A 27,762-nucleotide genomic window follows, 5' to 3' on the forward strand; every position below is an offset into this window, starting at 1 on the left:
TTTCAAACAACCTGGTCAAATAGACGTAGTGGGCCTACACATGTAGTCCTAGTGTAGTGTGTAGAGTTGATGATGCTGACCATCACGCGTTTTTTTTCCTTGGGCATACACAATAATGTTGATCTCCAAGTAAGTAAACTCAGTTCCCTCATAAGGTGTGACCTCTAGATAGTATCAACATATTAACATCTGGCTTAATATGGTCACCTGTCTATCTATGAACTCAATGTTAAGAACTAAAAGAGGTGGGTGTTGTTTATCTCTACCTCTGGAGATAAACCCGCATATCTAGACAGACGTCTGGTCAGCGTGCAGTGTTAAGGAATATTACATGTTAACTAGCCCACTCAAAGGTGAAGAAACTATTTTAAAATGTGTCAGCCATCGCTGCTCTGTATGTAATGCGAATTATAATGTAAAGTATTATTTCTATTTAGATTAACACGCCTTGTCTTTGTACTAAAAGATGCTTGGTGCATAGTCATAGTTTTAAAAGCAGATTCTTTTTATTTGAAACATAAACGTTAATGTATTTCAGAACTGACATTATTGAATCATGTCCACTTGATGAATATTGACAGGTTTTTATTGAGATTTAGCTTGACGACATTCGACGGTTCCCTTCATAAAGTATTAAATTTCTTGTTCGACTTCGTTGATCAGCGTCGACTACCTTATATTGTTGGACTTTCGCCTGCGTTGTTTCGGTATTCAAGTGTTACCTCCGTTTGAGTTATCTGGAAAAAACTTAGCGCGGAGGCGCCTAACAATATTAATAGAAATATAGGTACTACGGTGTAGTTTTTAGTTTTACTATCCCGCCAACTATTTGGAAGTGATATTCGACTATCCGGTGCACCCCTAATTTAAACACTGAACACTGTCAAAGGTGTCATAATGGAAGATTACTGTAGCCAATTAAATAATAGACATTACTTAGTCCTACAAGCGAAATAGCTTAAAAATGTTTACAGTTCACAAAATTATCAGTCTTTTTAAAATACATAGCTTATAACACTTCTCTTATGTTATACACCAGAAATACCTAAACAGCTAGCTATTTTAGTTCGTTATAGTTGAAACTAGGCTATATATAGATCGCACCACAAATAGCGATGGTCTTGCGAATGCCGGTATGGACAGTATAGAGGCACTTCTTATAGTTCGACGGCTATGCTGGACAGGGTACGTATCCAGTATAGGGACAACAGTATGCCAGAGGCAGTCTTTTTTTTTGGTGAGCTCAATGATGTCGGCGTAACAGAGGTGCCCCCGGGAAACAATAACAGCTTAGGCACCAGCTTGCTTAAACTGAGATCGAAGAGAGCACCTTGCAGCAGGCGGCTTCCGAACGAGACAGCTGGATGTTTCCTACAAAGGCCGCGTGGTACACATTTGAGACCAAAGGAAAATCCACTGCCGATGACAGAATTAGACGGCGACAAGAGAATATCAGTCGACTACCGCCAGACGCTGGGTGTGGCTGGGACTAAGTAGCCACCTTAAATATGAAATACTTTGCCATAAACTCTTAATTTCCAACCAAGGTTCCCATATTTTCGTTGATTTTCTAGCACAGTTTTTTTTTTTTAATTATGAGTTAGTGGTACGGCGATGTCAATAATGGTAGCGGCTTTTTCTTTTTTATCGATGAGCAGCAAATCATGGCGATTAAAATCTACCGTTTTGTCAGTCAAAATAGGCCTATCCCAGTACAGTAGCTGATCCGTAGACTCGAGAACCTCTTGTGGTGAGTATTTATAATATGGAGGAGTATCCTTACCGATCAAATTGTGTGTCAAAGCCAAGTGCTGGTGTATTAGCTTTGCAACTTGGTTATGGCGACTTAGGTAGGCAGTTTCCGATAGGCTGAGCATCCTGCCATTATGTGTTCATTTGACTGACCCACATTTCCACATTTTCGGCATTGTCAACAACATTGAGTTTCAGGTTATGTTTCTCGCAATTTTTTGTCCTAATTACTCTGTCCTGTATTGCTGTGACAAAGCCTTCAGTTTCAGAGTAGAGATGACCTGCTTTGAGCCAGGCTAAGGAAGCAGCCTTGTCAATGTTGTCCCCATTTAATAAAGCCGGGAATTTTCCGAGGAGTGTGTTTTTCTTCCCATTAGCGAATCTCATACCCTACGTCGTCCAAACCGACATTAACATTAACATTGTTTAGGTTCAGAGGGGTTGCATCAAAGTCATATTTGTGTAGGAAGGAAACTAGTTCATTGCTGGAGGATGCAGTTTTGATCGTATTTTTGAAACTTGCGTCTTACATAGTTTGAAGATATTCTGCAAAAAAAAAAAACATTCATTATTAATCACAAAACATCAGTGTTAAACAAATGACTGAAACATTATATGCATCTAATGTATTCACTTTATTTTTAAAAACGGCATTTAACAAACAAACAACAAAAAAGAATCCTGAATCGATTTCTGCATTACATCAGACAGACTAACTAGTTGAATCACAGTAGACGAAATCAATATATTCAAAGTGAAATACATTGTGTCGGTGTGGAAGGAACAACATAGAGCGTTTATCGCGTCTAAACAGCATGAACAGGAGTTGTCTGAATTGTCCCATTGTCTGCCCTTGTCAAATACGCCTTGTTTGCTGGCATACATTTGAGCATGCAGTTGTTCCATGGCTCTCAGTGAGTAGTTTTTAAATAAAAGCGCCAAACGACAATAGCTTTATTGTCCGGGTATCATGTATAAATAAAACTCACCCAAAAAAAGTGGCATTCTTACGCGTATGCACGCTGGGCGCCTGCTGAGGCGCTTTGCAGACATGGAAATGTCATTAATGTTTGATAGCATTCTCGTACTTAGAACTCGGCTTGTTACTCGGAGACGCCTCGGTTTTTTTCTCGGCTTCTTTCGCGACTCGTCGTGAGCACAGAGCGAAAAATGTTTGAAGTGAGGAGTCTAACAAGGTAACAAGAAAAAAAAAAACTTGATCTCCGCAAGGATCACCCCATAGGCCTGAGGCCATTTCACAGGATAGGGCTTGTCAGACTCCCAATCACCAACCAGTCTAGAGCTACGAGCTGATTAACATTGTAGCATTGGGGCCTGATCACGGAATTATTGGTACGGTCTATGAATATGGATAAGTCAGTGCTGTGAAGCATTTGTGAAGGGAAGAGAAGACTTGCCTTCAAAGTCCTAACTATTAGTTGAATCCTTTTGTTAGACATCAGGTCAAGAAGACTTAGCTTTGAAGCAATGTTAGATCTAGATCACAACGACATGAGTTCGACTCCATTCTCGCCGTAGTCTCAATGACGTAAATAACAACAAAAATTACTCAATGCGAGAGAAGTGTGTGTGTGTGTGTGTTAGAGGAAGGAAAAAGAGCAAGAGAAGTGTGTGTGTGTTTGCTAGAGAAAGAGAAAATAGCTAGAGAATGTGTATGTATGTGTGCTAGAGAAAGAGAAGAGAGATACAGAGTATGTGAGAGAGAAGGTTAGGCCAATGTTTTCAATTATTTCCTTTAACTCTCTGTTTAAATGTTCTCACATGTCTGATCAAGAGTTCCACTAGTAAGTGATCAGAATCCAGTTTTAGTGCACTACATAGACTAAACAAAATCTATCACACACTCAACAAACAAACAAAAGTCCTTTTAATATACAGTCTATCTTCTGATGGCATTTATTTCTCTAGGGTTTATATTTCGTTATCCGATGTGGCAAAATAAACACAACAACTTGCCTTCTTTATTATTCCAGCTCCTAGACTGCTGCCCAACGGCAGGCCACGCGCACACACCATTGATTTCACATGTGAGTAGCTCAGACACCATCTGCACCCTTAAAGGTCTACCCTCCTAGACCAAACCTTCCATCGCCACCTCATCTTCCTCCATGGCATCCTCCCCCCCCCCACCACCGCCTGGTAATAAACATGTATGCTTTCTTCTCATTTGATTTTCTTTTGCAAAATGACATCTCTGTTATCATTGCTTTATTCCTTTTATATTTTCTCCACTCGCTTTTTAAGAGCAAGAAAAAAAAAGCAACTGCTAGCACGTCACTTCGATCTGTTCCTTACACATGTTCCTGCTTGCAATGAGCCTCCTGCTTTGTTTTAACACCATTTCACCTTCCTTTCCCCTGCTCTTCACAGCAGTTAATTACAATATGTAAATCAGACTTTTAACACGATTACTAATAAAATACGTTTAAAAAAAACTCATTAGTTCATAAACAGATCTACACAACATTTATATAGCCCTACTATAGTACAAGTCAACAGACGTACCCGAATACGTTTGTAGTAATCATGGATTTATAACCCGGCTCCATTTGTTTGATACTTTAGTTTTCGCGAAACTTAACAGAAAACATAACAACTTCGACTTAGCAAGAAGTACGCAATTAGTACACGCACCTAGGCTGTATTGTTCTCACCAATTAGTACGCGCACCTAGGCTGTATTGTTCTCACCAATTAGTACGCGCACCTAGGCTGTATTGTTCTCACCAATTAGTACGCGCACCTAGGCTGTATTGTTCTCACCAATTAGTACGCGCACCTAGGCTGTATTGTTCTCACCAATTAGTACACGCACCTAGGCTGTATTGTTCTCACCAATTAGTACACGCACCTAGGCTGTATTGTTCTCACCAAATTATTTGTTAAACCAGATGTAGGCGGTTCTATTTTTTTGTTTTATTTTAAACTAACAATTCAAATAATACTTTTCAGTTTTTATTAGAAAATACCAAGATTTTTTTTTCATAGGTTTCTTTCTTTAATCACTTTTCTAACCAAGTCAATCAAATGTACATAATACTACAAGTTAAGTTTTGTTTTCATTACTCTTGTGTGTGCCTTATGTACACAGAGCACTCTTGCCGTTTATGTTTAAAAATTATTTTTAAAAACTCTCTAAAATAAACACGGTCAATTTTTTTTATTTTATATGATATGAAGGCACTTTTTTTCTGCAATCACTGGCTTCGATTTGTGTAGGTTAATTAGAGAAGTGGTCAGTGCGGTAGAGAAAAGCTAGCGGGCGATCTAACACGCTCCTGCTAGTAGGCCCTACAGCCTAACACCTAGCAAGCTGCTCGTGTAGCTGGTATTGGTGAAATAGCTTTCTTACGCACCACTTTCACTGGCGTAATATAGAGGTGTTGGATGGTTATAATTTTATAACACTGGCTGTTTAGACTTTTGGTAGTAGGTCTGCGTAAGTGAACACGATTTCTTTTTCTAAAACCTTTTTGACATACGTGGCACAGAAAAGAAAATTGAACGCAAACATCTACAGGGATACTACATAGATAGCATTCCTGCATGTGCACATCAATTATTAACTATATGCACCCACACATAAATGCATGCACACACTATGTGCTGTACGTACGACATCTAATAGTAAAGCAAAATTTAAAAGGTTTTCCGTAACTTGTATATCATCATATATGTAATAGAAAAGACCATGTCAAGTTACAATAATTACTATACAATTTTGTGTATTTGAAGCTCTTCCCATCCAATACCTAAATTACCCAAAGGCTTAGTTTACAATATACATGTAAAATGTCTGATTGATTTACGACCACAGAATTTATTGTATAAAACTAACATTGCAGCAATATCAAAAAGCTTTCTTTTATATTTTTCATACAATTAAGGAATACAATTAAAGGGAAAGCATACTAGTACTTTTGAAACTAATTTGGGTTACAAGAGTTACTTCCCTTTGAAGACTAAGAGGAATGATTCTCAAAAGATAACTTTCTTGTATATAACAAACAAATAAATGTATTCGTAGTTGTTTAAAGATAGTTTCTGTTTAGTTAGGGGGGGGGGTCAAATCAATACACAATCTATTAATAAAAATAATAATAATAATAAAGCTTTTCTTCGAGTCCGAAGATCAATGTGAAGCACAATACACTATCTATTCTCAGAGCTGATCATCACGCCAGCATATAACAATTGCCAATGTAAAACCTGCGACCATTTCCCTACATCTGTCTTGTTTCAGTATGGCATGAATTTTTATTAAAAATTTTTTGTTTTATGCATGTAGCCTTCGACCTGTGTCCCACGCATTCATTATGTTTTTGCTATTAAAAATACATTCTTTGTGAGAGAGACACACTGTCCTTTAAATTGCTTTAGCATTGCACGAATTCAAAATAAGTACAAAAGCTATAGGTAGCGTATGGAGATAGAGACTCTATATCCAGTTTATATATACATATATATATATATATATATATATATATATATATATATATATGTATATGTATATGGAAAGCAAAGCTAAATAATAATTATTATACAGATCATTCAGGTTTTCTCTTTAGATATGTAGTACCTCCTCTTTATCTAAATGGATTCATAAAGGCCTACGTTGTTGTTGTTGTTTTTTGTTACTTAAAACATTTATTAATTTGCGATGTTGGGGAGAGTTTGAGAGTTATTGTGTAATCCCTCCAGAGCGCAGGCACCTCTAGATGCTATTTATATCTTAATATAAATTTTAAAAAAAACTTTCATAATTTCTATTTAACGGTCAAATTGTCCGTAGGCCTATGAATCTTCTCTGAATTTTTTTTTTTTTTGGTCATCTCTTAAACTTAAATCCTACAATATTGTGGTTCAACAAATATCTCTTAACAAATTACTTTACTTCATATAATAATCTATCCGTCTAGAGACCTATGTTAGGAAACATTTTTTTTCTACAGCTTTCAATCTCCTCCCCACCTAACAAACAGTGACAGTTTACTGAGTACAAATATTGAAAATAATAGCCAAAAAAAAAAAAAAAAAATAAAGACTGCTAAGGAAATGTGCCACAATCCTGAGGATGAAAGGAAAAAAAATGTTTTCCGTTAAAGTAAAAAAAAAACACCTGTTTTATTAATTAAATAGTAGATGTGGTACAATTTTTAAAATGACAATCAATTCTTATGTTTTTATTCGAATGTACAATGTAATTTTTTTTTACTTTTATTTAATGAATATGAGGAACAGCATAGATGTTAATCATATATATATACATATCCCCCACACACACACACATATTTATATATCCAGTAGATCAATAAATCCAAACTTAGGCCCGCAAGCCGCGGGTCATATTCGAATATATACTAGAATGATATGACCTGCTGCCTTGCCTTAGTTTGGATATCATTGATCTATTGGGTTGAATTTACATTTATGTCATACATGGAAAATGTTCAGTTCACATTTTTATTTGCCTTAAAAATAAAAGTAGAGTGTGATCAAGGAGTAACATTTTCTTCATACTAAAAAAAAAAAAGTAATGTTCATTTAGAAAGTACTCCTGTTGTCAACTATGGCATGCTTTTGGATAGAAGTAGACCTGTTATTATTAATAAGTGGATTTTTGTTAAAACTTTCGAAAAAGTGTAGAGGCCTCCACAAAAATCAAGCCCCATGCTAGGGTCTCCACTTACCTACTTAAATATAGTAAAAAGAAAATGTATATTTTTGAGGTTGTGGAGGGTAAGGCCTCGGGTTTACAAACTGCCGTAAATCCGGAACTGCATTTCGGATATTATGAGCATGCTACAAGCGGAAATGTTTTGGCCACGACAGTGTAGCCAGCCATAAGATTGAAAGTACCGGTATTCGAGAGAAAGATTAACTGCAAATGCAAAAAAATAGTAGTAAACATATGTGATAAACAAATGAATCAGCGGGTGTATATGATGATAGTTATTTACAAGTAGAATAAAACAGTTATTTACAAGTAGAATAAAACAGTTATTTACAAGTAGAATAAAACAGTTATTTACAATTAGAATAAAACAGTTATTTACAAGTAGAATAAAACAGTTATTTACAAGTAGAATAAAACTAACCTTACTAAACTTTAAGACATTCGTAATTTTGTAGTGAGACAAGAAATAAATATGATGCAACTTGGCGATATGGATATGACTGCCTGAAACTCTTATCGTACTGGTAACCTGTAACTCACCATTGTTTGAATGCAGTAAGTTCAATATGACTCCATCACTCAGGTCCTACTGTTCTCAACCATGTCAAGTCTTCGTTCGTCAACCAAGCCTCCAGCGACTCAGAGCTGCACCGTCAACGACTGCGCCATCTGTCGGAGAGCGTGACCAACCTCGGGGAAGGCGGTAACAAGAAGGGGGACAAGGACGGCGTGACGCCACCCAGGGGGATCATCATGCCCAACGTTGCCAACATGAAGCAGAACGTCTCTGACAAGGTGGCCCAGGTAAGTGGCAAGTACTTCTGGCAAAACTTTCATAAGGACTCAGGTAGTCTCAAGTTTCTTGTTTAGGATTTTTTTTTTAAATCGGCACAATTTTAAACATCAAGTCTCTCCCCCCCCCCCTCCTTTTCACAAGCCGACATGTAAGGGAAACTGGATGTCTAGCGAGGCTTTCACATAAGTTTTTTGAGAACAGTCAATAAACTAGATATTTACACACACAAAACAACAAGGTTACAAAGAAAGTGTGTGGAAACAAAAACTTAGAATCGGCCCCGGAAGCCTTTCCGCTCAGGCGGGTAAAAAGGCAGGTCTCAATATTTTTAGAAAGAATATCAGTAACTATGAACTACAACCCTATCACCAACTACAACCCTATCACCAACTACAACCCTATCACCAACTACAACCCTATCAACAACTACAACCCTATCTGTCCGTCGATACAAAAAGAAGAGACGTGCTCGTGTTGAAAGTGTTGCCGATGCTGTTGTAGTGATAGTTCCACTAACGACTTGATACCACAGGGTGCGGAGATTTATTAATGTTATTATTACATTGTTAATATTCATATGTATTCAATGAACTGATAGTTATGAAGATATAGTCCAATGTGAACCTGGCCTAACTGATGTTATTGAATGATTATCTAATTTTTGTAATTGTTTTGTAAAGGGCCAATCTCTCATTCTGTCTCAACAAAGAAACTTTTCCCTTTACCCTAATGTACACTACCATACTGTACTAATGGCGTTTATCTTTTTGCGAAATAAGTGAAATATGCGCTAAGTCATAGACCAGATAAAACAAAACCGAATTATGCTTTAAGCTCAAAAAAAAAAATGTCAACTCCTTATACCATACAAAGTATCAGTAAATAAAATATCAATGTTGATAGTCAGTGAGTGATTTGAGAGTGTCAAAAAAAAAAAAAAAAAATTTTTGAAGAAACCTATTGAGTACAAAAAAAAAAAAACATTTTTGAAGAAACCTATTGAGTACAAAAAATAAAACCCAACATTTTTGAAGAAACCTATTGAGTACAAAAAATAAAACCCAACATTTTTGAAGAAACCTATTGAGTACAAAAAATAAAACCCAACATTTTTGAAGAAACCTACTGAGTACAAAAAATAAAACCCAACATTTTTGAAGAAACCTATTGAGTACAAAAAATAAAACCCAACATTTTTGAAGAAACCTATTGAGTACAAAAAAAAAAATAATACATAAACGTAGGATCCCAAGTTTCTGGCTCCGGCTTGCCAGGTTTTTGTTACCTGAAGTAGCTTATCTGACCTTGATGTAAGGAGATCGTTGCAAGGTCACAAAGCTTCAGAATGAGGACTCGTGGGAAAATCCTTTGTTTACTTTAGGCGTGAGTTTGGGACAGACAATATTTAATGGATGGCCAGGCATTATGGACATTCAATTCAAGGAATGATATTATGGGTGTAGAGTCGAATGAGATTAAATAGATGGAATATCTCTCGTGTAAGCCGACATTTTAATTTGTCAATGCCTTGTGATTGTATATTAATGTCCAAATGTTTACCTTGTATAGTGTAGGCCGATTTAATAAAGTTGAAGAAATGTGATTGTTTTTTAAAGTTGTTTAATACTCAAACATTGTAGTTGTACACCCACAGCTGAGCATTTATGAAGTAAAAGCGAAATTATTGTTAATACTTTTTAAAAAAAAATGAACAGTTATATTAAGTGACATCGATCATCTGCTGAGTAGTACCTTTAAGTAATGCTGTTCTTTTTTTTTTTTTTACAACGACGTCTGTAACATGTTCTTGTCGGGTTCCTTTTTATTGCTTGGCTCGTTAGGGGTTAAGAACAATTATTAGTATTATTACTCATTATAATTCAACTCTAACTCCAGGTATCCGTGAATAACAAAAACACTTTAATATCAAATAAAGCACACAATTACATCACTCTCAAGAAATATTACAAAACACCAGTCCAGGAACACAGGAAGCGACTGTCCAACCTTCCTGGACCAGGCGCAAGACCTCACTGACTAACACACTAAAATCTCGCACATTTAAGGAAGACTAAATCATTCAGTTCATAACACGTGCAAGACTATTTAGATTCATAACCTGGGAGTATATAAACAAGGGGATAAAACTATCATACCAAAATATCAAAGTAACATATTCATTCTCGCCATACCGCCGCCTGACAGTTCTATTCAAAACTTTCTTCTTCTTGCCGTCTTTCTAACTTCAGAAAGGTCAAATCTGCCCCAAGTGGCGTACCATAGTTTTATTGACGTCTTCTGTGTGAACAAAAAAAAGAGAGTCCTGCTGAACATGAGGATGATGTTGCAGTCCCATCACACATATACGTCCTCTACTGCCCCGAGCGTCTATCATACGTCAGTATCAATAACATCATCATTTTCATTATCAGCTCCTCTTCTTGCTAAAAGAAATAGTGACGCCAGAGGAAACCAAAAAAAAAATAAAACTTTTGAAGCTCAGAATAAAGGAAAACGCTTGACATCGGTGAAGGTTACAGTGCTACCCTTTGACCTCATGCTGGCTAAGGGAGGGGGCGGAAACGTGCATTTTTTTTTTATGGCTAGTGAAATTTTAATTTTAGCGGCTGTTGATTGTAGAGTGACCAGAGTTTTAATTGCTTTGCTGCATCATGTTACAACTTGGAACTTAGAAAAAGTTGTATGTTGATCAAAGGCTGGTATAGAAGTGGCAGGCAAACACAATGACAAGGGTAGCGAGAAACAAACTCTGGACATTTAGATATAAAGTACCGCTTCAAGAATTACATTTTCATTTGACTATTTTTCGTCCTGGTCATAGTCAAAGTCATAAAAAAAACATTTGATATTTATTTAGTCAAACATTTCACTCTCCTATCGAGCTGTCGCCAATTAATTCATGCTACATGACAACATATTTGATTAATTTTATTATTAATTAGAGACTTCATTTTGAAAAAAATATTTAATAATTGTTAAAAACTAAGGGACCCAAAGGAACTAAAATGTATCTCTCATTACTGAGTATCAATTATAAATCCTTTCGCATCTGGCCGCCCTCATACAAACGTAAGACAAATTATGAACATATAATTACAAATGTTTTAATTGACTACATTAATTGAAGATAAAGTAGGAATTGTTGTTTGTTTTTTAAAATGTGTTATTACATTTCCAAGTATTTTTTTCCATGCTATTTTATATTCCCCCCCCCCCCCCGTTTCTACCTTCAAGACATCATGTGATCGTTTCCCCCCCCCCCTACATGTTACCTGTTGCTACGTTTTCTATCAATCATCGATAAGTCTAAGTGATGGTTGAAGTTTTGAGAATAGGAAAGAGGAGGGCTATCTTGGTTTACATTACCCTCACCTGGCCAGATAGGAGTTTCCTGGCTGCATCTTGAGTTCCTAAACATGTACGTCTGCCATGTTGTCTGTATCACTATGAGACTCAAATGTCTTCAGTGCCTTGCTCTCGTCCTACTATCATGATCTGTCTCTGGAAAACAATGGGCCACAGAAAGACGGTACAAGTTTTTTTTTTTTTTTGACGTTTATGAAAGTTGCTGCGTAAAAAAGAAGAAAAACTCTAGTGAAACATTGATCACAAAGATATTTCATTAAACAGAAAATACTTTGATTAAAATAGAACTCGTGACTTTCAAATGTCATATGTCACTAACGGTCACTGACGGTAAGGAAATCTGACACTGATATAACTATGCTTCTCCTAACGCCTCAACAAAATGGTATTCTCAATGACTACCTAAAAGTCAACTCATTAAACTATTCAAAAGTTCTAGATTCTATATTCTCCTTAACGATCACTAAATGTTCTTATCTATGATTTCTTTACGCCATGGCACACTTTTGGAACCAGTTTCGACCGACTCCTACGTAGATCCAGTCTGACGTCTACGTCATAGTGACGGCCATGTGACGTCTCAAGTTTCTGCTCAGTTTGTATTGATTGATGTCCGTGTTAGAACTACATCTGCACGTGGAGTGTCCAGGCTGAACTAAAACTAGTATTAATTGTCAAGAAAGAGAAAAAAAAGGGTTTTAATTAAAGTGATCTAGGGAGCTGACATTGCAGTTATTTCAATCCCCTGGGAGGCGGAGAAAAAAAAAGTTTACCTCCTTATGACGTAATCTATATATAGAACATTTCCATTCAGTAGGGCATAAAGGATCTTTATGATGCAGTCAAGGACATCATGTCTTATTTCATAATAAACGGACTTCCTTCAAAGATCAATGAAAGCTGTCCGGTGTTTCAGAAATACACTTTGTTTTGTGTTCTGTTCCAAGTAGAGAATGGAAATTGTCCAAATGACAAGAGATTAAATCTGTGATTCATTCATTTTCATAGTTTATTTTAATTGAATTTTTGAATATTTAAATGTCTGTACTACATGTTCATGGAAAGCTAACTCAAGTAGCCAGTCGATAAAATTAAATTATAAACACAGTCAAGCACCATAGGATCATTACAAAATTACAATTAACATATCATCTTTTGTAAACCAAATAGCTGATGCTTGCAACAGCCACGGATTCTATAGTCCCCATAGCTGATAAACCACGTAGCTGATGTTTTTATGCACCACATTTTTTATAGACCATATAGCTGATGTTTCCATAAACCACGTAGCCAATGTTTCTATAGACCCCATAGCTAATGTTTCAAGAAAATTGAAGATTAATAAGTCTGTCCAAGACCTCCCGTAGGAAAGAGGAGAATGGCGGCTGGCATCGTTCGAACCCCAGAGTCCATTGAGACGACAGTCCAGAAGACATACCATACGATTAGGAAGCCAGGTTTATACCATAAACAATTTCTCCCATAGACCACATAGACTTTCACCTTCACCACCGTCATCTATACCTTAGTCTGTTGGACCGTCGGGGCACCAAGCAAGATTTGTCGACCGTCTTTCTCCATTCTCCTCTGACTTTTGCCTTAGATAGAACCTCTTTCAATGGCAGGTCCGTCCATTCCTTTATGTTGTCTTACCATCGCTTTCTCTGTCTGCCTATTCTTTTTCCTGCTACTGTTCCCTGAAGGAAGGTCTTTGCAAGCCCCGAAGACCTTGTAATATGGCCATAGAGTTTTAGTTCGCGTTTTTTTTTAATAGTTATCAGGTCATCGTGGGGTCTAAACGCTGTAGAAACCCTGTCTCTAATCTCTTCGTTTGTGATGCGCTCTTTAAATATGATACACAGGATCCTTCTGAAGCATTTTAATTCCATTGCTAGGATCCTCCTTTCTAGCTCTGCAGTCAGCGTCCAAGACTCGCAAGCATATAAGAATGTTGCAATGTGACATCAGTCTGATTTTGGTGTCAAGAGCTATGCCTTTGTCTTTCCATATTGTTTTGAGTTTTGCAAGACTTTTGATAGTTTTTGGAGTTAGACAATTGTTAATTGTTTTATTGTATCAAGCTTCTATCCGCTAGATAGGGTATCTAGTGTCAAGTATCAAATTCAATTTTCTGTTATCGAGTAAAAGTTGTGTTTTTATTTAATTGTTTTATAGGGGTGACAATTTCCAGTAGTGGTATAATCATGAAAATGATAGGAATTAATTTCTAACAATTCAATGTTTAACTTTTTATTTCTATTATACTAAACTTTTAACGATTATCTTAGCAATAGATTTTAAAATAATGAACAAAACATCTTTAAAAAGAAATGTTGTGTTTGGTCTTTTAGAAGTTGATCATTCGTCTTCATTTTGTTGTCAGTTGATAAAAAATGTTCCAGCGCTGAGACGTGAAATCAATTACATTTAGATTTGTTCAATTAGCTGTGTTTGGGTTGGGATGTTCGAATTAATTTTCCTTCTAGTTTGATTTGTTCAGTATTCCCACGTTTACAGTGTTCATGTGAAATCAACTTTTATGAAATTAAAAAACCGTCTTGTCTGCCATTAACGAGAGCTGTAGTGCAGAAAATAAGTCCTTTACGTGGCAGCATGGTCGTGCGGTATGCACGTTGGACTGTCGTACGGTCGTCGAATATCTTCAACTCTGAAATAACATCCGAAACATGTAAAATATTTAACATTTTTACAAAAGGGTGTAGCAAATTTTTTGGGTTTATTTTCCCTACCAGTGCAAGTCTTACTGGGTGACTCTTGTTTGCTCTTAGCAAATTTTTTTTCTAACATCTTCAATGCGGTGTTAATGTATATATATAGATATACCTCAAGATACATGTGAATCATGTCATCTGAAGAAAGATATTTGACTAAAGGTCAGATTATTTGAAATACATTGTGACTAGGCTTGCTGTCTTTTCCTTTCTCTTCCTTCACTATTTAGACCCCCCCCCCCTCTCTTGTTTTCAGTAAGCTGATATGGTCTCTTTTATTTTTCTTCTTGAATGTTTGTATGTTGCTCAGTAAATTGTTGCTGTGTATTTCTCCAATTCAATTACATTGCCCTTGCCCCTAAGTTTATCTGTAAACAAATCTGCTTTGTTTCTGTGAGGCTGGCACTCGCCAATGTGTTTTTATTTTTGTGCGAAATTTGCATAATTGTACAAGCGGAATGATGAGGAATGAGTTCAAACCCGGAATTCTTGTACGAAAAAGGCCTTCAACTCAAACATTTTTAGACAACAGATGACGTCATGAGCGTCAAGATTTGTTCGAAACATTCAATGGGATTTAACTATATGTACCTTTCATCTAGGATTGTACATCGATGGCTCTCTTTCTTTGGAGGAACAGATGCAGAAGAAGACATGGGGATACGACAACCAGTATCAAGCTCTTTAACATTATTGTTAGGACAATGCCTCTTAATGGAGCAGAGACCACCACCATGAAAAAATCCAGGTAGTCATCAATATCTGCCTCAGGAAGATTTTTATGGTTTGCTAGCCCGACAAGAATACTCAAGAAGAACTGGCGATTGATAGGTACACCCTTCGCAAGCCTGCATCCAAAATCACAAGACAATACCTAACCTGGAAAATCCAAGGAAAAAAAATTAGGAGACGGCCCAGAAATACATGGCTCCAAGATTGGAAGCAGAAGCCAAGCAAGTGGGAAAGACGTGGGACCTATTGGAGAGACTCGCCCAGAACCGAGACGCCTTGAGGAAGCTGCAGACGGGTCCACAGGCTGAAATGAGAGACATAGACATTTATGACAGTGTCCACAGGAGAGATATACAGAAATTCACGTTTTGACTTTCTAAAATTTCATCTGACCGCTTTATGTTAAATGCACATGAAATATTCACATTAAATATTGTATAGCCAGATGCCCTGACTATCACAGCACCACCGTAGATCCCGACTTTCACAGCACTAGCGTAGATTCCGACTATCATAGTGTGAGCGCTACAACTCCATAAGCTTTGTCCGTAGACAAATCTGATCGAATCTGATCTCTTCTGCTCTCGATAATGTGACATGAATGTTCGTAATGTTCAGTGAATCAAGACCTTCCAATTTCGCTTTATTTCACCAGGGACGTTGTACATTCTCATTGTTATATTTATCTATCTTGAGATGATTTTAATTTACAACTGCTTGCTGTACACTAGGCAAACATTCCCCATACTGTGAACAAAAAAATCAGTTCAAAACACAGTGTTACATATTCAGACGATGTTAATGCACTAAGTCAAGTTTTAATTGTCTAGGTAGTGTTCAAATTATTGTCTGCGTGCACATTGAAGTCGTTCTTTTCGTGCAAAAATGTCCAAGAACTGTGTGTTACGGCTATCTAGTTGTAGATCTATCTTTTGGTTTCTTCACTTCGTTATAACTGTTTTTAAAAGTCGAATTAAGGATTTCGAAATAGCAAACACATTCTCCTATATTCCTATAAAAAAAAACTTGGGCATTTTAAGTTAAATCTTATCAATGTAAATATATTCTTTTGATGAAATGTCGAAAATAAATGTCAAATATTCAGTGAAGACAGAAAAATATTTTAAAAAAAAATAACTATCATTTATCAAATTGAATTTCTTTCTTTGTCCGCAACAATAAAACTTTGTGAGATTGTTTCTTTTTTCTCTGAAGCTTCCAATGTTTGAGTGAGATGTGTGAGAGTGAAGATAAAGTTTTCTCGCGTATTTTTTAATGATTGCATATCGCAGTGTCCTCTCCCCCCCCCCCCCCCGCTCCCATTTACTCTCTACTAACGCAAAGTGGGCGACTCTTGTCCATTACAAAAACCGAACAGCTACAAACTACAAACACTCGTTTGTTTCTTCCCCGGTCTGACTGTATCTGTGCTACGTTGACTAGCGAACGTGGAAATGTTCAAGACAGCTGTGTGCTGCAGTCTTTAAATGAACATCTTTGTATGTAGTCTTGTTCCCTTTTGTAGAATGTTACTCTATTTAATTTCAGCAGTCCATGTAATCATTTCCAGTACGGATCCATAAATCAGTCTTAGTCTTAGTCGGTATGTGTTGGTTTTAGATATTTGAATAAGAATGTTTCTACATGACGCGTGTTCAAGTCGTACACATAGAAGTGTGTAAACATGAGCAGCAGACAGCAAAGAGCGTGCATGATGTCACGTGATAGGTCCTCGCGTGCATAACTTCGCCGATTCATCAATCAAGCCAAAGTGGCAATCAATGCTAATAGATTTATTTTTGGGACAATGAAAGTGCTCTGGTTGCCAGGGTGACATGGAAAATGAAAATGTATTTTTCTACATGATTTTTTCCCCCTATTTTTTCGGTGGAGGTGAGAGAAGGGGTGAGGAGGTCGTCTTCTTTTGTTCCAAGCTCTGTATATGTTAACTGTCAGCCTGGATATAAACCACAGATTAGAACATTGATTCCGCCGTGTCTCGCGTGCATGGGAGACAAATAGACTAAGTCTGAGAGAAAAAGACATACGTATAAACAGATTGATAGAGAAGGAACAAATGCATTGAACATGAAAGTAATCTTTGTATCGGTGTTAATAATGCCAGAATAACGACAGAGTAATTTGGGTAAAAAAAAAATCTAGCAATGGGTCACTCCTTTATCGTTTCCCCTTTCCCTCCCCCCACCAGCCTAATTTTATATATAAAAAAAGTATTAACCTTTTATCCTATAATTCGTTAGTCTCTCTCTCTCTCTACCTCTCTGGAGTCTACATAATGTTATTGATAGAGTTAGCCTAGCCCGGGGTTGAAGTCGTTATGGCAGTAGTGCAGGTAGCTATAAACCAGTGGATGAACTCAACAAACAAACCATTGACCTGAAACTTACTTGCACAGTTTTTACTGCCGGAGAAAGTAGCAAGACTGTTTTAAAACGACAGAATAGAATCTGACATTTAAACAGACTCTAGTGCAGCTAATGAACTTGTGGAATCAGTGGTTCTAAAAAGTGTGCGCTTCTATGGGCTGTTTCTTATACAGCCACTTGCCTGGTATGCTTGATACCAAGTTTTTGGAAAAGATCATTTTCAAAGTAAATCTTTTTCATAAAAAAAAAAAAGTCTGTAACTAGCAGGGTGCAAAATATGTAGCAGACTGCAAAGAATGCAGTAAATTTAGCAAGGTGCATTGAATTTAGCAAGGTGCAGTTAATATAGCAGAATGTAGTGAATTTAGCAAGGTGCAGTTAATATAGCAGAATGTAGTGAATTTAGCAAGGTGCAGTTACTATAGCAGAATGTAGTGAATTTAGCAAGGTGCAGTTAATATAGCAGAATGTAGTGAATTTAGCAAGGTGCAGTTAATATAGCAGAATGAACTAAATATAGCAAGGTACATTGAATGTAGCAGAATGTTCTAAATGTAGCAAGGTGCAGTGAATATAGCAGAATGTTCTAAATGTAGCAAGGTGCAATGAATGTAGCAGAATGTTCTAAATGTAGCAAGGTGCAGTGAATATATCAAGGTGCAGTGAATGTAGCAGAATGTACTTAATGTAGAAAGCTGAAGTGAATGTAGCAAAGTTCAGTGAATAGAGAAAGGCAAGGTGCAGTGAAAAGAAACATTATGAGAACCGTTGCTCACGACCTCAGAATAAAGCTGGAAACTAAATGGAAAGAAATCTCCCTGACGTCACACTCATTTGTTTTTATGTTTTCTCATTTCTGTCACGCTCGTGTTTTTTTGTGCTGAATTAATTTTTTTTTCTCTGGTATCTTACTCGCTCATTTCTTTTTCTTTTATTTCTTTTTTTTTTCATTTTTATGTGAATGCACTACGATATTTTGAAAACAATTTCTTAAGCTATGTTAAGCTTTTGTGAGTCTATTGGACACCATTACCCTTAGAGTGTTTTTATTTCTTTTGTTTGCACAGTTTGTTATTAAAAAGGCTTGACTTGCGTGTGCACATAAACGGAAGGTTTCTTAGAAAGAAAATTTGCGGTCAGTACGTACCAACAAAAAAATAGACTGACTGATAATGATTCGCCGCATTATTGTTTTATACCAGACGTTACACCAATTCACTGTGTCTGTCTGGTACTCTACTTAATTCACGTTAGTTCTCCCTCATCCAATCTCGGATCAAGTGGAAACTTTACTTTTGTTCGGTGACTAGTTTATTAATTATTGGTAATTAAATATTTAGTTTTGTATCAAGAAAAGTAGATAAATGCTACTTATTGAGAGATGTGACTGCATATGTGGAGTTATTCCACTTATTACATTTTGTAAACGTTTTTTCTCCCATTTCCCTTTCTTGGATCAATTTGAACATTAGCATAATTATTCATAGTCTATGACAATACATGAATAAAAAAAAACATTAACCAATTAGTTAATCAATTAGTAATACTGAAGTAATTTGTTTATATAGAAAAAAATCCTGCAGAATTGAGATACGTGTCATTTATTTTGCGGTTCTTTCACTTAGATAAGCATTGTTGTTGTTTTTTTTAAGTTTTTTTTTTTTTTTATAATTTGCTTGTTATGATAAAGTGCGCTTCCCGAGCTCGGATAGCCTACTCACTGAGCTCTAGTCCAACTTCTTTTGTGGACTAGGGGAGGAAGGAGTAATTTCGTGCTGCCTTTTGGCGCCCAGTACAACTTAAGCCGACTTAATCTTTAAAATGTCTATTTTACATTGGAATTCGATCCGAGTTCCCTCAGGCAAATTTGTGATTTGCGTAGTTTGATCACAGGTGGGTAATGATTCGTTGCAGATTAAGTTGGATCTAGTTCTATAACTCTGCCGTTCTAATCAGTACAGTAGATTCCACTTATAATCTAACATTAATTAATGTTTCCGAATAGAGAAATAGGATAGGAATAAAGTTTATTTATATTCTAGATCTTAACCTATATCCAACACAAGTCAACGAGACAAAAGTGTGCCAAAGGCCAAAACATGTACGATGTTTGTGAGTAGACATAATAAATGAAACAAAACAAATTATAAAAGTGAACTTCAAATTAGCTCATTTACGGAACAGATCAAACAAATTGAAAAACAATAACTACAAGTGTTATAGAAAACAATATTTGCTTTTCAGTTTAAATGCAACAAAAATATTTTTAAAATATTTCAAACACATTAATTTCATGTAATGGATCAACACAAGTCTTGACTTCTGCTAAAGGCTGGATTATATCCCATTGCGGACACTGTAGTAACATATCCTCACCTCTCCCGCCCACCTCCATTCCGTTGTTAATCTCCCGGTCCATTTTGTTTCCAGGAGAAAAAGTTTTTTTTTTTGTTCTCTCTTCTTCCAATCATTAACAAGGCCAGTGTGAGTAGTTGAAATGTGCGCGCGTCCATAGGTGAGAGCCGCATCTCGTAGTCTGATGATGGCTTCAAACAAGTGTCTGGGTGACTCAAAGTGATGTGCCTGGCTTTATCTTTTTCTAGTCCAAGGGAAAGTGCTATTATTCGTAGTCATCTGTACTCTCAGTGCTAGCAGTAGTATCTTATTCTTCTGTAGTCAAGGTGGTAGCTTTACTATCGTTTTATTCTGACTTCTCAGTGGTAGCACTTGTATCGCATTTTTATGTACTCCTAGTGGTATCATTTGTATTCGCATACTTATGTGGTCTCAATGGTAGCCTATCACTCTCTTGTGTAACTGTGCTAATAGTTCTTATGTCCTATTACTATTTTCGCTTTAGTTTCAAGAAATGCGTGTGTGAATTTAATGTGCTTTACATACTGACACAGTGGCGTCTAATGTGAATGCGATAATTAGAAGTGTTTTATCTGTGAATACTGTTGCCTTGGACAGCATTAGGCAAATATATTTCTAATGCTGACGAGATGATAGTGTGATTTCAAATTTGTGATACAGTCCATTTTTAGTCATAGTCCCTTGAAGATTTTAGATCTATATGGCCATCAGGTAACGGTAAAGGCACAGGGGCATTAAGTTATATATATATATATATACATACAGCCCCAAAGGCACAAGATGAAATAAATATACCCACTCAGAAGTACTAGGTAATATAGATAACGTCTCAAATGAATGAGATAGAAAGATTTAGCCTCCAGGATTTGTATTTTATTCTCATTTCTCGGCCCCCCCCCCTCATTTTTTCTATACATACAATAATTTGGTACGATGGTGAAAAGAATTTATCCCAGCAATCATTAAACTTCCTGTTGTACCGCACAGGATGCTATTGCTGTCCTAAACTAAGCTAGTTTTTATTTGCAGATGAGATCATCTTCCGGTTGTATTAGACGGTAGTAAAACAGGCTTTAAGCTGAAATTCAAACAATATATACAGAATAGGATCTTTGTACATATATATATAATGCTTCCTTCCTGTGAGAACTGTGCTTCTAGCTTATATATCTAGATCTATTTTTGTTTAAAATAGTTCGTACATGATCCCAGGCATTATTCCACGGCCACATTACAGAGTAAACATGTCATACATACAGACTCACTTTTGCTTCACATTGAATTATAAACTTCTTACATTTGAATGTTAATACATTCTGGCATTATTCAAATGTAGTCTGAAGCACTGACCTAGATCTCAAACGATCTGACTGAAAGACGTTGTTGTTAATTTCTTTTTAATATAAATTCTTTCCAACAGCATTGAAACGTAGCTCTGGGATGGATATCTGTTATGATTCATTGGAATTTTTACCTCCGGTCGAGGTCACCTAAGAATTTCATCTTATCTGTTCATCTGAGCTTTTTACTGAACTATAAAAACAACTGATTTCTGTTTTATTTACTTAAAAAATATTTTTCAACAACAACAAAAAAAGAAAACAACATTTTAAACATTGTAATAAGTGGGAGTGAAACAATTTACAAGTAAATAATTACACCACATCAAAAATGTATCAAATGGCCATATTGTATCCCCGTAGATAAATGCTGCGAATAATCGGAACCTTGCAGGAACGAGGCGCGAAAAACTCTACGATAACGTTGAGGCTTTATTTCCCCACATGCCAACTAATAAACAAACTAAATGTATGTCTCGCAATGTATGATAATAAACTCCATATGCCATTATTCTCTGTTATAATGTCCTTTTGTTTTTATATTAACTACGACAAATGAATTATATTTCATAAAATATAATTTAAGCTTTTCTTTTTCCTATTAGATGAGTTTACTTCAAACTACTATCACGATAACACTAAAAAAAAAAAACTGACAAAAGGCCCTAAGTCAACATTTTGATGGCAGATCAGCCTGTAAGTTTTAACCCACAGCAAAACGTCATCAGTCTATACTCCTTCTTCTTTCCTTTCTCCCTATAAGAGTGGACAAATAGAATTGAAAATTGTTGACGATGTTTTTTAGAGGAGAATTGTTTAGGCCTATATGCAAATTTGCTCTTCTTTCCTAGTATTTGTACCAATGAGTCTCTAGTCAAGTGCTATTCTTCTACTTTGTAGAAATGCATTTAATTAAAAGACGTTAAGAATTTTCCGAATAGCTGATTTCATTATTGAAGGATTGAAATAATTATGAATATAGATATCTTTCTGTTAGAAAAGGGCTTAATTCATTCCAGTTTATATTAATAAATGAGGACTTATCGTTGGTGTGAATAGTTGAGCATAAAAATAATGACGAGGGCTGAAAGATACAAGAAGCTCCCACAAAATGTCACAAAACATATACATTCGCTGACAATGTACTGGATTAGAGCAGCTTCTCGAAGCAATGTCTATTAAGACTCTTTAAGATTGCATTGCATAATATATAGAACAATAAAAACAACACAAAACACAGATATTTTACAAAGAGAATTAGATGAATTACAGAAATGGGAATCAAATTGGAGCATGTCTTTCCACCCAGAAAAATGTCAGTTGTTAAGAGTAACAAAAAAAAATAAAACAAATTAATTCCACTTATCTTATTCATGGCAAACCAGTAACACAGACTAAAAACGCAAAATACCTAGGTGTTATAATAAATGAAAAACTGTCATGGAATCCACATATTGATGAAACTACAAAAAAAATCAAACAAAGCATTAGGATTTATTAAAAGAAATTTCTATAAATCAAATAAGAACATAAAACTAAAATGTTATTTAACCTTGGTTAGGCCAATAATAGAATATGCATCCTCCGTTTGGTACCCCTCAACCCAAGAAAACATTAAGAAACTGGAACAGACACAAAAAAGAGCAGTGAGATTCATAACAAACGAATATTCACATTTGACTAGAGTAACACCTTTAGTAAAATCACTAAATTTACAAAGCCTTCAGGACAGAAGGCTCAAAAGTAAAGTAGCAATCATACATAAAACACTGAACCATAATCTTTAAATACAAAAACAAAATTTAATAAAATACTCTGAAAGACACAAAGATAAAGGCACATTTCTCGTCCCATATGCCAGGACAAATTTGTACAAATACTCATTTTTCCCTAGTGCTATTAGAGCATGGAATGGGTTGCCTGAGCTAGCCAGGAAAACCAGTGACTTGGCAGAATTTAAGTCATTGGTTAATATGCATGACTAAATGCATGACGCTTAGGACGTAATCATCTTCTTTTTTTAAGTAACGTCTGTGTTAGATAAGATAAGATAACATAAGATTGAAGATGCAAGAATGTGTCTAATAGTAAAAAAAAATAATTTGGATAGTGTTTGGGAAATATTTTTTTCATATTAGAGAATACAGGTTAGTTTTAGGAATCGGATAGCTAGTACAAGAATCGAACTTTAACTTTGGGATATAGATACTGACATATTAAACTGAATTCAGGAATCAGTGAGTTAGCACTAGTTGTACAGTGTAGAGGAATGCTTACCAACAAATTAAACCATTTAGGATTAGGCTTGAAGAAATTGTTTACTTTAAAAGATCTAGTTATGTTAACTAAAATAACCAGCTTAGGGTTAAATTATTTAAATTGATGATAACTGAATCATACTGAGTTAAATGTGTACACAGTTAAATCTACTTTTTGTTTTATATAGCTGAGCCATTTGGTTGTGTGATGCCAACTAGGAGTCGAAGGCGTCGTTAACGTCAGAGTTGCCTAGTGGAGAGACGACCTTAATCTCTCTCTATCTTTAGACTTGAGTAATTGACTCAGAGTGCACGAGGTTTAAGGGCAAGATTCAAAGTTTCCTCTCGCTAAATGAGGAGAAATCTGGGCCCTTGGAAAATTGTGCCTCCTGGGAAAACGCAGTAATAGCAAATATATCTCCAGGGAGCAGACGTGGACACGAGAAACAAACTGTTCTTAGGATGCAGACTCATTTTTTTTTATTACTAGAAAATTTTATAAGTCATAAAGTCCGTTTTATGTAATCATTAAAATGTTCTAAATCAATTTCATTGAGTGTACTTTCGTAAGCATTCTTTAGTTGAATGTGTTAGTAGGCCTACTAAAATGATTATAGCGGTCATGTTTGTCCGTGACAAATTAAACTAATTACACTTGTTGGACATGACGGCGTAAATAACATACATTATACATCTGATTAACAGGGATTAAAATGTCATACGTATAGCTACAGGAGATCAATAAGTGCGTCTTACGTGTCTAAAAGGCGAAACATACCTCAGTGTTGTGCTGAGAGGAAATGTCATGGTGTTAAGTCTATAGTTAACTGTGGACAGACAATTTTAAATAAATAGGCTATGTCTGATATGAAATGACCTGTTGTTAAGTCTATAGTTAACTATTGACAGACATTTTGAAATAAGTACATCTGATATTACTCTTAATAAACATAAATATGTTTGTAGTGCAAAAGTATCGTCTCCAAAATGAAATTTAAAAATGTTGACACAATAGGAATTAATATATTGGCTAGGTTTTATGACTTCTTATTTTAAGCTATATATGTACATTGTCTAGGTTTTTAGTATTGTTTGTTTTAGACTAAGTCAAGACACTTCATTTTTAAAGTAAACCTAGGATTCCATTCGTCTTATGTACTAAATTTGAATTTTATTCAACTTTTGGTATTATTGAGTATCTACTTTTGGCCGTAAAATATATCTATGAGCTTATTAAAAAAAATATATATTCATTGCAAGAGTCTTTTGTGTATAAAGAAATCACTAGCTATTTTCCTTCTATTGTGTTAATAGGCCTATGCTGAGAGTTTTATTTGAAATTATGTGTTTATGTATTATACTGAAGATAAATTGGCTAGCTAAGATCTAAAATAGTAGGCTACACAATGAAAACTATAAATACAAAGAATGATCTATAAAAATCTTACTATTTGAACCTCAGCTTCAGAAAAATAATTTTAAAGAACTGTTTTGACTATTCTATTTTAAGACAACTATAGGTTTAGTTTTGCAAGGACTGTAAATGACTTTAACAGGAAATCATTGGGCCATTAAGAATCTCGTTTCAAATATTGAAGCTGAACACACAGAAGACAATGATGGACATTTCCATTGGGATTCATCCATTCATGCAATCAAACACAAAGATAACGCAAGACAATAAGGAGAGAACAAAAGGGCGCAGTGCGATGTCACTTGGTATGGCACGCTTTGTGTTACTTAGCAACGCTTATCGTTGATGGTATGTAGTCAGAGCAAAAAAATGGCTTTCGGTCAGATGTTGCACTTCTCACAAGAATCAATTCAGCTAACGCGTTCAAATAGCAAAGCCAATATATCATATCTATCAGTATATTTATCTGTGATGATTTTTTTTGTTTCATATTGACTTCGTAATACGTTTTACGCATAGACATAAATATATGGTTTTACGTAATAAATGTTAGTTTTTAATGATCCTATTTAAAATTGAAACCGACATTTGTTTGCCGTCTTTACCTTTCCATTAGTATAGTTCCATGGTTTGATGATGAGTCATAGTATTCCCTCTAGAATTTATAAGAAGAAAAAAATCTTGCTTAAACACACATAGATGTTAAAGTGGTTACGGGAAATACTTTTCTTTTAGGCTCCATTATTGAAGAAAGTCTTACTAGTCCTATTCACTCTAAGCCTGTCCCTTTCATTTTCAGTTATATATCGGATGGGCGGGTGGGCTTCGCAAGGACTCAGAAAAAAGGGTTGTGAAACCTGGATAAAATCTCAAATTGAGCAGAGCTCGTCTTTTAGCGTAGCTCGTCTTTTAGCGTAGCTCGTCTTTTAGCCTAGCTCGTCTTTTAGCGTAGCTCGTCTTTTAGCCTAGCTCGTCTTTTAGCGTAGCTCGTCTTTTAGTCTAGCTCGTCTTTTAGTCTAGCTCGTCTTTTAGCCTAGCTCGTCTTTTAGTCTAGCTCGTCTTTTAGCCTAGCTCGTCTTTTAGCGCGTCTTTTAGCGTAGCTCGTCTTTTAGCGTAGCTCTAAGTCTCAGCTATAACTGGAGAAGCCATACGGAACTCTACGGGTATTGAGCTACATTATTGTATTTATTGGTTTAGATCTAGATGCAGGAAAGTTTTAATTCATTGCGTCATTATATTTTTGGGGTCTTTTTTTTCTATCTTATTTGATGCCACCTAAATCACTTCAATATATATATATAAAGCGTTCGATTTCATCGTGTCATTTTATCAGTTTACATCGCCCGCCACATTATTCTGTTTTTTTTAACTAAAGCACTGCTTTGGAGGCGACGGCCGGTCAGTTTACAAAGAAATAAATGTTTTAAATGCGTATGAGCTGAGACATACAAAGACTTTCTAAGCGTGACTGCTTGCATTATTCATAAATGCTTAATCTAACCTCTTTTATAAATTTCTTAAGCCGCGAACGGCTTAGCCTAAATGGTTTTTATTTCTTAATGCCCAAGAGCTATATCTATATTAATGCACTCAAAAGTATCTTTGCACGCGATTCGACACGACATTTGGAAGAGGATATTAGCAGCTTTCAATCGAGTGTTCTGTCTGGTCCGCTGAGACCGAAGCGAGGAGACAAATCGTTTGTCAGGTGTCAATGTCTTGTTAAGTAGCGAGCAAGTTATCGATCTAACAATTTCTTTAAGTAAGAGTACACTTGACAAACTGATCGACCATATTAAACTTAAGATTTGTTTGTTTTGCCACTTTACCGGCTCGTCTCTTTCATAAGGCAGAGTGTGAGTGGCTGCTGAGGACGACATTTTGTTTTTGAAAGAGCGGGGGAGGGGGGCGAATCGGTATTATGCAATGGTCTGCTGAATCGTCTCAGGAACACCTGCAAACAGCCCAATCTAAATACAGTTTGGGTGTGCAATTAAAATTAGCCAATGAAAAAGATCATTAATTTATCCTGGACAGTTTTAATTACATTTGTCAATTGTACAAAAGGGTTTTTTTTTTGTTTTTTTTTAGGAATTGCTTTTGCATAGTGCATCTTTCATGCTTAAATCAGGCTTATCAGGCCCAATTTCTTTTGTGGACATGTTTAAGGAGTGAGAGACTTTCGGGGAGAAGGCTTCCGTGCTGCCTTTAAGCGCTCAGCAAAGACAACTCAGCTCAAGTCAGGTTTGGAGGCTGCTCAAGCCTCCTTGATCAATAGGCAAGCAGTGTTTGCCACTCAGCTAAACAGCTCACAATTTAATTCAACAAACTTGTCATTTAGTTGACCAGTGTACTAGACAGGTTTTAAAACTACTGTCATTTGATTTAGTTTACCAGTACCGTATACTACATAGTTTTATAACTATGTCATTTAATTAAGTTCACCAGTATACTGGGCAGTTTTTTAAACTACTGTTATTTGATTTAGTTTACCAGAATACTAGACAGTTTTTAAAGCTACTGTCATTTGATTTAGTATACCAGTATACTAGATAGTTTTAAAACTATTGTCATTTGATTTAGTTCACCAGTATACTAGGCTTTAAAACTACTGTCTTTTAGTTCATCAGTATACTAGGCAGTTTTTGAAACTACTGTCATTTGTAATTATTGGATAGAATTCCAAGTTTTTCGAGTAATTTAAGTGTTGCTTGTCCTTTCCTTTGCCGTTAGAACAACGCTATTTTCTCCGTTTCTTGGATTTATTGCACTGCCTGTTAACAAAGTATTTGAATAAATAACCAGTTCACATGACAGAGCACACTCCGCATGGCGCTATTTAATATATGTTTACTAGTAGGGCCTACAGCAGGGCTGGCGAACCTTTTTCA

The 27,762-nt window shown here is 35.9% G+C and overlaps 1 protein-coding gene across 8 annotated transcripts in view; it reads left to right on the plus strand.

Annotated features, from left to right (window-relative positions):
* The window catches only part of LOC106078596 (potassium voltage-gated channel subfamily H member 6-like), a 195,222-nt gene that overhangs the window by 134,010 nt on the left and 33,450 nt on the right, over positions 1-27,762 (plus strand). For 6 of the 8 annotated variants that reach the window (XM_056029152.1, XM_056029158.1, XM_056029163.1 and 3 more), the window contains 2 exons: positions 3,747-3,800; positions 8,033-8,253. In XM_056029152.1, the coding sequence (XP_055885127.1) occupies positions 3,747-3,800; positions 8,033-8,253 (275 nt within the window). The remainder of the gene's footprint in view (positions 1-3,746; positions 3,801-8,032; positions 8,254-27,762) is intronic. The other 2 variants (XM_056029170.1, XM_056029178.1) reach the window with 1 other exon arrangement.

The sequence above is a fragment of the Biomphalaria glabrata genome, chromosome 1 (assembly GCF_947242115.1).
Source record: "Biomphalaria glabrata chromosome 1, xgBioGlab47.1, whole genome shotgun sequence".
Classification (NCBI taxonomy): domain Eukaryota; kingdom Metazoa; phylum Mollusca; class Gastropoda; family Planorbidae; genus Biomphalaria; species Biomphalaria glabrata.